The sequence below is a fragment of the Elephas maximus genome, chromosome 6 (genome assembly GCF_024166365.1).
Source record: "Elephas maximus indicus isolate mEleMax1 chromosome 6, mEleMax1 primary haplotype, whole genome shotgun sequence".
In the NCBI taxonomy this organism is placed as follows: domain Eukaryota; kingdom Metazoa; phylum Chordata; class Mammalia; order Proboscidea; family Elephantidae; genus Elephas; species Elephas maximus.
In genome coordinates this window covers 99,868,028-99,881,550 of record NC_064824.1, presented here as the reverse complement: position 1 = coordinate 99,881,550, position 13,523 = coordinate 99,868,028, and the positions used below count along the sequence as shown (strand labels likewise).

General features: G+C 38.8%; 1 protein-coding gene across 7 annotated transcripts in view; it reads right to left on the bottom strand.

The window, feature by feature from the left end:
* Positions 1-8,257: 8,257 nt before the first annotated feature.
* CFLAR (CASP8 and FADD like apoptosis regulator) overlaps positions 8,258-13,523 on the bottom strand; it is a 48,595-nt gene continuing 43,329 nt past the window's right edge. For all 7 annotated transcript variants that reach the window (XM_049887817.1, XM_049887819.1, XM_049887816.1 and 4 more), the window contains one exon: positions 8,258-13,237. In XM_049887817.1, coding sequence (XP_049743774.1) covers positions 13,099-13,237 — 139 coding nt within the window. In that variant the 3' untranslated portion in view covers positions 8,258-13,098. The remainder of the gene's footprint in view (positions 13,238-13,523) is intronic.

Here is a 13,523-nt window from a genome sequence, read left to right as displayed (position 1 = left end):
TGTTTGATTTTTAAGAGCTCCCAGTTATCTGGTTTCTCTTCGTCATTTTTGGTAATGTTTTGTATTCTGTTTATGCCTTGTATTAGGGCTCCTAACGTTATCCCTATTTTTTCTTCCATGATCTTTATCGTTTTAGTCTTTATGTTTAGGTCTTTGATCCACTAGGAGTTAGTTTTTGTGCATGGTGTGAGGTATCGGTCCTGTTTCATTTTTTTGCAAATGGATATCCAGTTATACCAGCACCATTTGTTAAAAAGACTATCTTCTCCCCAATTAACTGACACTGGGCCTTTGTCAAATATCAGCTGCTCATATGTGGATGGATTTATATCTGGGTTCTCAACTGTGTTCCATTGGTCTATGTGCCTGTTGCTGTACCAATACCAGGCTGTTTTGACTACTGTGGCTGTATAATATGTTCTAAAATCATGTAGAGTGAGGCCTCCCACTTTCTTCTTCTTTATCAGTAATGCTTTACTTATCCAGGGCTTCTTTCCCTTCCATATGAAGTTGGTGATTTGTTTCTCCAACACTTTAAAAAACGTCATTGGAATTTGGATCGGAAGTGCATTGTATGTATAGATGGCTTTTGGTAGAATAGACATTTTTACCACGTTAAGTCTTCTTATCCATGAGCAAGGTATGTTTTTCCACTTATGTAGGTCCCTTTTAGTTTCTTGCACTAGTACTTTGTAGTTTTCTTTGTATAGGTATTTTACATCTTTGGTAAGATTTATTCCTAAGTATTTTATCTTCTTGGGGGCTACTATGAATGGTATTGATTTGGTGATTTTCTCTTCGATGTTTTTTTTGTTGATATAGAGGAATCCAAGTGATTTTTGTACGTTTATCTTGTAACCTGAGACTCTGACGAACTCTTCTATTAGTTTCAGTAGTTTTCTGGAGGACTTCGTAGGGTTTTCTGTGTATAAGATCATGACATCTGCAAATAGAGATAATTTTACTTCTTCCTTGCCATCCAGATGCCCTTTATTTCTTTGTCTAGCCTAAAGGCCCTGGCTAGGACCTCTAGCACAATGTTGAATAAAAGCAGTGATAAAGGGCATCCTTCTCTGGTTCCAGTTCTCAAGGGAAATGCTTTCAGGCTCTCTCCATTTAGAACGATGTTGGCTGTTGGCTTTGTATAGATGCCCTTTATTATGTTGAGGAATTTTCCTTCAATTCCTATTTTGCTGAGAGTTTTTATCATGAATGGGTGTTGGACTTTGTCAAATGCCTTTTCTGCATCAATTGATAAGATCATGTGGTTTTTGTCTTTTGTTTTATTTTTTATAATAGACTATTTTTTTAATTATAGTAATATGTGCTTTGTATAAAAAAATAATACAATTGAGTTTATTCAAATTGCATGCCCGCAACATTGTTTATGTCCATTTTCTATGCACAAATAGCTTTTATTTTGATGATTCCTTAAAAAAAAAAAAAAGCTTTTTACTTTGATAATTAAAGAAGACATTTTATTTTAGAATGGATTTAGCCTCTAACCTATGAAAAATATTTATATGGCATTATTTATAAATTTTTAGGGTTTTATTAAAAACAGCATATGCTACATTAAAACTGCAACAACATTTTTAAAAACAACCAAAACCTTTTGCAAAAATAAAAGAAAATTCTCCACTTGTTAGTTTTGGTGATGGGAAAGGCAGCATCAAATATAGGTAGAGTACATACAGCTTGACCAAGGTAAATGATGTCACTAAGAAGAAAAGGATGCCTTTGGTAACAACAATCAAAAAAGTATGTGTGTGGTTACACAAATATATATATAGGCATATAAATATATGTCAGTACATACCTGTGTACACAGATAAAAGTATCTATGGTTTTTTTTTTTTTAATGGGAATATGTACATAGAAATGTCTTAGTCATCTAGTGCTGCTATAACAGAAATACCACTGTGGATGGCTTTAACAAAGAGAAATGGATTCTCTCAGTCTAGTAGGCTAGAAGTCCAAATTCAAGGCATCAGCTCCAGGGGAAGGTTTTCTCTGTCGGCTCTGGGGTAAGGTCCTTGTCATTAATCTTCCCCTGGACTAGGAGCTTCTCTGCAAAGGAACCCTGGGTCCAAAGGATGTACTCTACTCCCAGCACCGTTTTTGGTAGTATGAGGTCCCCAGCTCTTTGATTGCTTACCTTTCATTTTAGCTGTTGTAAGATAAAAGGTGTTGCAGGCCATACCTCAGAGAAACTCCCTTTACATTGGATCAGGGATGTGACCTAAGCAAGGGTGTTACATCCCACCCTAATCCTCTTTAAGCACAGGCAGAGATTATGATTTATAACACATAGGAAAATCACAAAATGGAAGACAACCACACAATACTGGGGATCATGGCCTAACCAAGTTGACACATATTTTGGGGGGACACAATTCAACCCATGACAACTATGTGTGTATGTGTATGTATATCCATATACATCATAAACCACATAGGTGACACAGGTAAGAATACTTCTTAAATATAACCAAACACCTCTCAAGATTGGTTTTTGGGATTTGAAGACTTACGACTATAGTCTCAAGGGACAACTCAGTTAATCAGCGTAACATGGTTCCTAAAGTATATGTTCTACATCCCACTGTGGTGAGTAGTATCAAGTCTTAAAAGCTTGCGAGCGGTCAGCTAAGATGCAACGATTTCTCTCTACTAGTTTAGAACAAAAGAAAGAGAAGAACATCAAAGACTCAGGGAAGAAAGTAGTCTGCAGGACTACTCATCAACATGAAGCATGACCTCTTTTCTGCCCTGAGACCAGAAGAACTAAGTGGTGCCCGTCTACCACTACCGACCATTCTGATCACAGCCACATTAAATAGATCCTTATAGAATGGGAGAAAAATGTGGAACAGAACTTAAATTCTTACAAAGTCCAGACTTACCAGACCAGTTCGGACTAGAGGACTCCCTAAGACTATCACCCTGAGATATACTTTAAAAACCTTAAACCAAAATTATCCCTTGAGGTCACCTGTTAGTGAAATAACATTTTGGTTCATAAAATTAAAAATATCACCTGTTTGTAATGAGCTTCTTTAAAAATAAAAAAAAAAAGAATTCTCATGTATAAAATATAGTAATGATATAACCTTACAGAATTGTGCTAATTAAATGAGTTAATGTAGGAAAAGCACTTAATGTCTGGCTTCTGCATTTTACATGTGTTATTGTTCTTCTTAAAAAAATTAAAAACAAAATAATAATGCAATTTTTTACCAAATTGTCCATGTTTTAAAATCCTCCCTTAATTTAAGCTTAGAAGACTTAATCATTTCTTGCATGGTGCTTAATATACCCATGGCTTATACTTCTTCATCTGAACTCTCCAGGGTTTTTGCCTATTTTTCTTCCAAACAGAAAGAAGAAAAGCCTCATTTCTTCTTATCTGTTGCCTATCACACAGAGAGAGTAAACGGCTCTGAAAAAGTTTAGAGAAGAGGCTTATCACTTAGCTTAGTTTCCCAAACAGAAGGTTTAATAAAGTTTTGTTGACTAATAAAGGAATGGCTAAATAAATCAATGCTTAAAACCTCCCAGAATGCTAAACATAGGTCTACCACACGCAACTGTATTCCTAAATATTTAGCCAAATGACTTGAAAATGTATGTGCTCATAAAAAATTGCACAAAAATATTTGTAGGACTTAATCATAATTGCCAGAAATTGGAAGCAACCAAGATGTCCTTCAATTGATCAACACAGAAACAAATGGTGGTATATCCATACAATGGAGTGCTATCCAGCGATAAAAAGAAATGAGCTATCAAATCACAGAGAGACATGAAGGAACCTTAAATGCACATTACTAAGTGAAAGAAGCCACTCTGAAAAAGCTACATACTGTATGATTCCAACTATACGACATTTTGGAAAACTATATAGACAGTAAGATGATCAATGGTTACAAGGGAAGGAAGAGGAATTAATAGTTGGAGCACAAAGCATTTTTAGAGCAGTGAAAATATTCTGTGTGATACAGTAATGGTGGACAGATAACATTATACATTTGTCAAAACCCAGAGAACTGTACAACACAAAAAGTAAACTCTAATATAAATTATGGACTTTAGTTAGTAATAATGTGTCAATATTGGCTCATCGATTGTAACAAATTACCACCTAAATGCAAGATTTTAATAATAAGAGCAAGAGTGTGCAGGAAGGGAGGGGAGTATACAGGAACTCTGTACTTTCTGCAGAAATTTTTCCCTAAGTCTAATGATACTCTGAAACGTAAAGTCTATTAAACGTGCACACACACACACTAAACAACAACTTCCCAAGGACCCCTATGGAATACAGTCCTAAATTTGGCATTTGAAAATCCCAAATGTTACCTCCTCTCTGGAAGTGAATCAGTAAATTCGGAGTGAATTTGAAATGATATTGGCAACATTGGCTGGACCTATTTTCAGAAGTGTTATTTGTGAAGACCTTAGATAAAATCTAATTAAGATTGCTTTGAATAAAAAGGAAGCAGCCAGCCTTCATATGTTGGAAATTGCCTCTGAATATTATTGTAATCACAGTTCAAGATTTGCCTATTTTATCTACAGAGCATAGTAAACTGTTCATAAATGTTTGTTAAATCTAGAATGTGGCACGTTCTATAAGTCAACTAGCTTAGATACTTTAAAAGTCAGAGTCATGAAGGGGGTAAAATGTTTGGAGGGCTGATTGTTCTACATTAAGAGAGTCTAAAGACACATAAAACAACGAAGGCAATATATGAACCATGTCTGAATCCTGGCCAGGGAAAAATCAGTTAGAAGAGACTTGTGGGGACAACTGGGGAAATCTGAGTACAGACTTGTGTATTACATGACATTATATAATTACTGCTGATTTTCTTAGACGCTTTTATGTAGGAGACTGCCTTATTCTTAAGGAACAAAGAAGATAATTCTAGACCTACAGAATTAAAAAATATATAATGCAAAAAATGGCAAACTGTAAATAGGTGTTCAATAGAGGTGAAGGATATTCAAGTATATGTTATCCTGTTCTTTCAAATTTTGTGTGTATTTAAATTTTTTCATTAAAAAATTTTTGAGGAAAATGTGCAATGAATAAAGGAATGAATGAATTCTAATCTACTCTTTTTTTTAAATTGATATGAAATTCATACAACACAAAAGTAAACACTTCAAGAGGAACTCCCAAGACTATCACCCTAAGATTTGCTTTGAATTTGGAACTAAAGCCACTCTCAGAAGTCACCTTTCATCCAAATAACAGATTGGCCTATAAAATACACAGTATCACCTGTGAGTACTGTGTTCTCTTAAATAATCAACTATATGACACCAAAAGGTCAACATTTAACCTAAAGCAAAAGTGAGAAGCTAAGGATGGGCAGGGCAGATAGATTAATGGAAAGAGAACAGAATGGGAATAATGAGAGTGCTGACACATCGCTAAAAATGTAACCAATGTCATGGACCAATTTGTATAAAAATTGTTAAATGGGAACCTAACTTCCTCTCCCTCTTCTACCTAAAACACAATAAAATATTATTTTTTAAAAAATTAACAATTTTTAAGTGCGCAATTCAGCACCATTAATGCATTCACAATGTGGTACAAACATCACCTCTATCCAGTTCCAAAACATGACCATCACCCCCAAAGGAGACCCAGTACACATTAAGTCTCTCCCTAGAAACATATGTGCATAGTTAATGTGTCTTCTTCATACTCAACTTTATCTTTCAAACCTTTACTCACTATGAACCTAGGACTGTACCCAAAAATCTGGGTAATTTGGATGATTCAAATGAACCTGAGTGATTCAACTACAATGACTTTTCCGTGTAGGCTGCATTTCTTATGTCCAAGTCCTACTGCATCTCCACGCCCTCAGCAACAACCACAAAAGGATAAAATGAGATAAATGGGATCATACGTGCTGAACACTGAGGTCAGTTCAGATCTGAAATGCACACAAATTTTATTATTGTACTTTAGATGAAGGTTTGCAGAACAAACTAGCTTCTCATTAAACTATTAGTACACGTATTGTTTTGTGACATTGGTTACCAACTCCACGACATGTCAACACTCTCCCTTTTGACCTTGGGTTCCCTATTATCAGCTTTCCTGTCCCCTCCTGCATTCTAGTCCTTGCCCCTGGGCTGGTGTGCCCATTTCATCTTGTTTTGTTTTATGGGCTTGTCTAATCTTTGGCTGAAGCGTGAGCCTCAGGAGAGACTTCATTACTGAGCAAAAAGCGTGTCTGGGGGCCATTCTCTTGCGTTTCTCCAGTCTGTCAGGCCAGTAAGTCTGGTCTTTTTTGGGGAGTTAGAATTTTGTTCTACATTTTTCTCCAGCTCTGTCCAGGACCTTCTATTGTGATTCCTGTCAGAGCAGTCAGTGGTGGTAGCCAGGCACCATCTAGTTGTACTGGACTCAGTATGGTGGAGGCCGTGGTAGTCGTGGTCCGTTATTCCTCTGGACTAATCTTTCCCTTGTACCTTTGGTTTTCTTCACTCTCCCTTGCCCCTGACAGGGTGAGATCAGTGGTGTGTCTTCGATGGCCATTCACAAGCTTTTAAGACCCCACACGCTTCTTACCAAAGTAGAACATAGAATATCTTCTTTACAAACTATACTATGCCAATTGAGCTAGATGATCCCCAAGACCATGGTCCCCACAGCCCTCAGCCCAGTGATCTGGTGCCTCAGGGAGTTTAGATGTGTCTATGGAGAAACTCTTGTGGCGTAGCGGTTAAGTGCTATGGCTGCTAACCAAAAGGTCAGCAGCTCGAATTCATCAGGCGCTCCTTGGAAACTCTATAGGGCAAGTTCTACTCTGTCCTGTAGGGTTGCTATGAGTCAGAATTGACTCGACAGCAGTGAGTTTATGGAGCTTCCACGACCTTGCCTTGGAAAACCACACAAATTTTAGAACAACCATTAGAAAATAATAATCTAGATTGCTTTTCCTTTTACATATATAACATGCATAAACATTCAAAATATTTTAATAAAATAACAATGTCAGTTGGATAAGGTTAGATTGAAATACAAGCCCACGATAAAATGGCTTATTTTTCTCTCATATAAAAGTCCAGGGGTAGGTGGTCTAGGGCTGGTATAGTGACTCTGCTCCTTACTATCCTCACTCACAAGGCTCCTTGCTGCTCACCACTCAGCCATTCCTACAGTGTGGCCCTTATCATCACAGTTCAAGATGGCAGCTGGAGCTCCAGTCATCACATCCATATTCTAGTTAGCAGGATGGAGGAAGGGACAGAGAAGGGGCAAAGAGCAAATACCAGCTGTCACATGACACTTCTGCCTACCTCTCATTGGCCAGGACTTAGTCACAAGGACACACCTAGCTAAAAGCTGAGGCTTGGACAAGTAGTCTGTATTCTGTGAGGTTATGTGCCCAGTTACATATTGGGGTCTCTATTTTTTATTATGAGGGAAAAAGAAGAGAATGGATATTTGGAGACAGCAAACAAGGTATGCCACACAGCAACGTGAAAGGCTGACCTCAAACTCTGACTTCTTAGTGGTATACGAAACATATTTAGTGCCAAAAACATGCTCCCAGAATCTGGGAGGATCACATCTCCATTTCAAACACTACAGACAGGAGGTGCTCAAATGACACTACCATGACTATTGCAGGAAAAGGAAGGGGCTGAGGGGCAGAAATGGAACTGAGCTGAAAAGTCTGTCCTCATAGCCAGTAGTCAGAAGCTGTCATGACACCAGGGTTCCCTGTTACTCAAAAGAGGAAATAAGGATGAGATAGAGAAGTCAAAATGGAACTAAGAAGAGAAGGCTATTTTCATTACCAACGAGAAGCCAACTAGTCAAAAGTTGAAAGAGGTTACCTCGGCTTTAGTGTAGAAACCAACACTGTTAAACTTATTTAGACACAGATGAGAATTAGGAGAACAGAGAGAAGAAGAAAAAATATCAACTACAGTCCTGGCATCCATAGACCCCTTCTGGAATAGTTTTTCTGCTCTTTTGTTTTCCTATAAGATGTATCTTTCTTTTTTTTTTTTTTAATAATTACTGTAAACATACTTCAAAAAAAATCCAAACCCGTTGCTGCTGAGTCAATTCCAACTCACAGTGACCCTATACGTCAGAGTAGAACTGCCCCATAGTTTCCAAGGAACTCCTGGTAGATTTGAACTGCCGACCTTTTGGTTAGCAGCTGTAGCAGTTAACCACTACTCCACCAGAGTTTCTGTAAACATACTAGATGCGTTATTTTGTGTTCTGCCTTTTTTCACATAACATTAATATATGAGCATTTTGTATGTTATGACATTCTTTTTTGAGGCCATACAGTGAACTGTTTAAGTGTGTGGGCCCTGAAGTGGCTCTCTTTATAGCCTAAATTCGTGTCATAGCGCTGGGTGACCACAGGTAAGCTACTTACCATCACTTTGCCTCATTTTCCTCACCTAAGTAGGAAAAAATAATAATGAAGACAATACTACCTACCTTACAAGGCTGCTCTGAGAGTTAAATGAGATAATTCATGTAAATTGAGCTCATAAGAGCTCAATCAATGTAAGCACTTACGATTTGCCTATACAGTTTTAATGGCCACCTAAAATTCCAACCAGAGGGCAGCTCTTCATAACCAAGCCCCTATTACTAAAGACTTAGCTAGTTCTCAATTCAGTATTATTATGCAGTTTGAAATTTTTTAGTGCATTTATCTCTCTTATATTTAGGACTACTTTCTTAAAGTAATATCGTAAGGGTCTTCATATGTATTTTAGAACATTTTATTTCAGCTGGGTTGCGGGTGCATGGCTACTCATTATATTCCTATCTAAATAGGTCTCTTTTAATATGTTTAAAGTATTTCATTAAAAATAGACTCACTGAAGAAAAGAAAAGCATTTAGTAATCAAACGCTCATCTACAAAAGTAGCAAAGAAAGAGTCAAAGACACCGCTATTAAAGTGAGGAAAACAACTTACATGAGAACGGACTGAAAGAAGAAGATGTGGGCCTTCCAGGCTCTGCACACTCTAACCACAGCCATCTCCAGGCTTACCACACACTATTACTCACATCCTCTCCACTCCAGCTAAACATGACATTCAAGGTTTCTAAAACCAAAAAAAAACACAAACCCGTTGCCACTGAGATGATTCCGACTCATAGCAACCCTAAAGGACAGAGTAGAACTGCCCCATAGGGTTTCCAGGAAGTGACTGGTGGATCTAAACTGCCAACCTCTAGGTTAGCAGCCAAGCTCTTAACCACTTTGCCAGCAGGGCTCTGCAAGCTTTCTAAAACACCATCCATTTCCCCTATCCATTCTTTCACTCAACTTGTTTCCTTTTCTTGCAACATATTCTCTTCCCCATTTCAGTCTGCCAAAATCCTGCCAACTCTTCCAGGATTGGTTCAATCTTTCCAAAATAACCCTCCATAATGTGGTGCAATAACAGCAGCTTAAATTCACATGACATCACCCGAGTATAGTCATAAAGACTCTCATCTCATCCTCAGAACAGTCCTGAGGTGGGCCAGGGAAGGCAAGGCCTTCCTCCTTTCACTTTGGCAGCTTGGAAAACCCGAGTCCTTGCTGTGAGTCACATGGACAGTAAAAGATAAGCCTGACCCTGGAATCATAGTCCTAGATTACTGGTCTAGTGCCCTCTACCCGGTACCCTTGCTAGTAAACAAAACACACAAAGAAAGCATTTAGCAACCTTCCCTTTGGGGCCTGGGGGTTCATTGGTGCTTGGTATTAATAAAAATAATGTAATTAAAGACAAAAATGAAAAATGACAAAAGTAAACAAAGCGACAACACAGTATAATTTAAGAGTTGATCTTTTTTTTTTTTTTTAAAGGAAGGGAAAGCTAGGGAAGAAAAGACATTCATTTGTCAAGCTCTGTACTTTCACCATGCCAAGCAGATAGGATAAGGCAAAATATGTGGCCACACTGTCTCTCTGAGAGTAGCGGTTGGAAAGGTAAGACGATTCTTATAAAACAGAGGAATATGATGCCAAATATTGCCAATGTTGTTTTAATTTATAAAGGACACTAGGACCATATGGTTGGTTATTAACATTCTAGGTTTGGCACTACCAAACCACTGAATTCCTCTGAAATTTGGGTAAAAGTCACTAAATAGCTGTGTGTCTCAGTTTCTTATTCTTTTGCCATACATTATGGCTAACTACCCCACAGGGGAGCTCCCTGCCCCACTTTTTCCTTGCTAACAGAACTCCAGATTTTGGAAACCATGTATCTCAGAGGAAGAGTCCCAGAGGACTGAATGTGAATTGGTCTAAACCACCCATGGTAATTCTACTCCCTTTGCCAATGTTTGGTTTAAGAAACAGAAATGTCTGGCAATTGTAGCCAATGAGGGCGAGGGAAGGTGACACTTGGGGAGGAGAGCTTCTGGGAAAATTTTCCTTTGATCTTAAGAAGAGACACAAGGAAGAGATGTTTTCTCTTCTGTCATGACACTTGGACCTGTGGCCATCTTGTAACTCTGAGATGACAAATCTGAAGATAAAAGGCAAAATGCTGAGTCTTCAGAAAGAAAAGTTAGAAAGCATCAAGTCCTTGATGACATAATTAGACCATCGAATTAACCAACCCAGCAACTGCCTCCCTATCTCTGGACTTCCTGCTTAATGAGACTAAACAACCAACAAAACAGGCTTTTTTATTGTGAGTTAGGACTTCTGTTAGTTGCATCTAAAAGCATCCTGAATGATACAATATTTACTCTCATGTAGGACTAAGAAGGAGCACATTGATGTGAAAGATCTTCAGAATTTAAACCTCAAATAATACAAGATACTGTATTATTACTTTTTATTTATTAATATTATAAAAATGGAATGGTAGGGGCATCTGAACTCCTCTAGCTTCACAAGGAGGAGAGAGGATCACCATCAGCATCAGCCCAAAGCTGTTTCATATGAAGTGGAGGTCAGATATACCTCTACTCTCCAATCTTTTTGCCAATTCTGACACCAGCCATCCCTCCCACCGTGCTTCTCTGCTGGGTTCAATAGCTCATTGCAATGGCCACAAAGAACTCACAGGCAATGCTCACGATTATGTGCTTAATTAGGGAAGTAACAAGTTACAATTCAGGATCAGGAACAACTCCAGATACAGTTCTTCAGTCAGGACAGCTTCTTGGCTGAGCCTACAGGTAGGCCTCTCCCTGGCCCTCAGCCTCTCGGTCCTTGGCCCCTGAACCCTCTTGGGCCACCTCAGCCTCTGCCCTGCTCTGGAAAGTGAAAAAAGCTTTTTAGCTCCACTGATGAGTGCTCAGAGACATCTCGCTCCACTGACGAGTGCTCAGAGATATCTCACTCTGCCCAGCAGCCTTCTGCCCAAAGATGCTCAGCTTTCTCGCTCCATGGGCCAGGAAGCCCACTGAGCCATCCTGCTGTTCTCCTGGTTCAGCTGCTGCCAGTTCTCTGCTGCGCTTGCTGCCACTTCACATCGTCTTGTGCCATCTCTGTTTTATAGCTCTCTGTCTCCTGGATCCAGGAGGTTCTCAGCGCAGGAACCGTGAGTCCAAAGGATGTACTCTGCTCTAGTTCTTTCTTGGTGGTAGTGAGGTTCCCTCTTTCCACCTCTATGAAGGCTCATTTTAAGTCTAGCAGGATGGCAAAACTGACTAGTTCTCTTGTTACTGTTCCATCCACCTTAGTTGCATGGTCCCGTCCCACGAGAGTGCCACATACCTTATTTGCATTATTAGCAAGCTGTCTGTCTTAGTTACCTAGTGCTGCTATAACAGAAATACCACAAGTAGGTGGCTTTAACAAACAAATTTATTTTCTAACAGTTTAAGAGGCTAGAAGTCCAAATTCAGAGTGCCAGCTCTAGGGGAAGGCTTTGTCTCTCAGTCAGCTCTGGAGGAAGGTCTTTGTCTCTTCAGCTTCTGCTTTTTGGTTCCTTGGAGATCTTCACGTATCTTGGCATCTGTCTTATCCCATCTCCCTCTCTCTGTTTGCTTGTTTAATCTCTTTTATAGCTCAGAAGAGATTGACTCAAAACATCCCCTATAGTAATCCTAGGAGTCTCATTAACATAAGGGTCTTCATATATATATTTTAGAACATTTTATTTCAGCTGGGTTGTGGGTATAGGGCTATTCATTATATTGCTATCTAAATAGGTCTCTTTTAAAACATCTAAAATATTTCAAAAAAGACTCACTGAAGAAAAGCATTTTAGTAATCAAATGCTCATATACAAAAATGGCAAAGAAAAAGTCAAAGACACCACTATTAAAGTGAGAAAAACAACTTACATGAGAACAGACTGAAAGACGAAGATGTTCCATTTCCAAATGAGATTATAACCACAGGCATAGAGAATTTACCCAACACATTTTTAGAGACACAATTCAATCTACAGCACTGTCCAATTCCCTTGGTGGGACATAGGCACCTTATTTGCATAGTCCCACCCAATCATTTAATGATAATTACAAGATTATGGCGAGAAAGGCCATATAAAAGTGATCTATCACATCACAAATATAAATAGAAATTAGCATTATAAGAATTACAAGAATACAAAGGTTAAATGTAATACAAATAAATACTATAATATCAGTTACATACCTGCAATTTTTGCTTATCCTATCAAGGAACAGTCTACCCATACCATTTTTTTCCCACACTCTGTAACCCCCTACAGTGTTCACAGCCTCTGGGTAAGGAGGCTGGGCAGTGGTTCCAGGACGCAGTTTACTCTGGCATGGATACACTATGGATACAGTGAAAAGCTTGCTATAAGTCCATTACTGTGCTCTACTCACAACATTCTGGTAAGCTGCTTTCAAAAAGTAGTGAGGATCCAAGCCCCAAATTAAGAGCAATATGCTGTTTTAGTTAAATAAGAACCAGAATAGAGATCAACACCTTGATTTCAGGATCTATACTTCAAACACCCCTTCAAGTCAAGCGGTCCTCACAGAGGGTCATTTCAGGACGGGATGGGACCTTACCTCACCCACATCACACACATACACACTTGCTTGAAAACCCTCCCTCTAGTGATGGAGACTGTAGGGCTAAAATGGCTCTTGGCTTTTCATTTGCAAGAAAGGATGAGTTTCTTTCTCAGTGTGTGCTGCAGCCAAACGGAGTACTTCTCCTTAGCAGAAACTCTACTGTTCCAATCATAGACTTTGCTGTGGAGTTCAATGTGAAGATCCAGGAGTGGGCGTTTTCTGGAAGAAATGAGAAAAGCAAAAATGAATGCCATGCAAATATCAAAGACAAGACAGGCTCGTTAAAATGAAGTGAGCCAACAGATGTGAACGTGCTTTGGAATTATTCCTCTCTAGATGTTCTACAAGCTGCTTAGTGAGTGATCCAAACCTGCCCAACGATCACAGACTCCTCCCCCAGACTTACTCTGGAGACACATCAGCCAGATGATAACCCACCTAGATCACCTATGCAAATGTAGAATGGTATAAATGCCAATAATATCATTGGCCCACAGAGTATCTA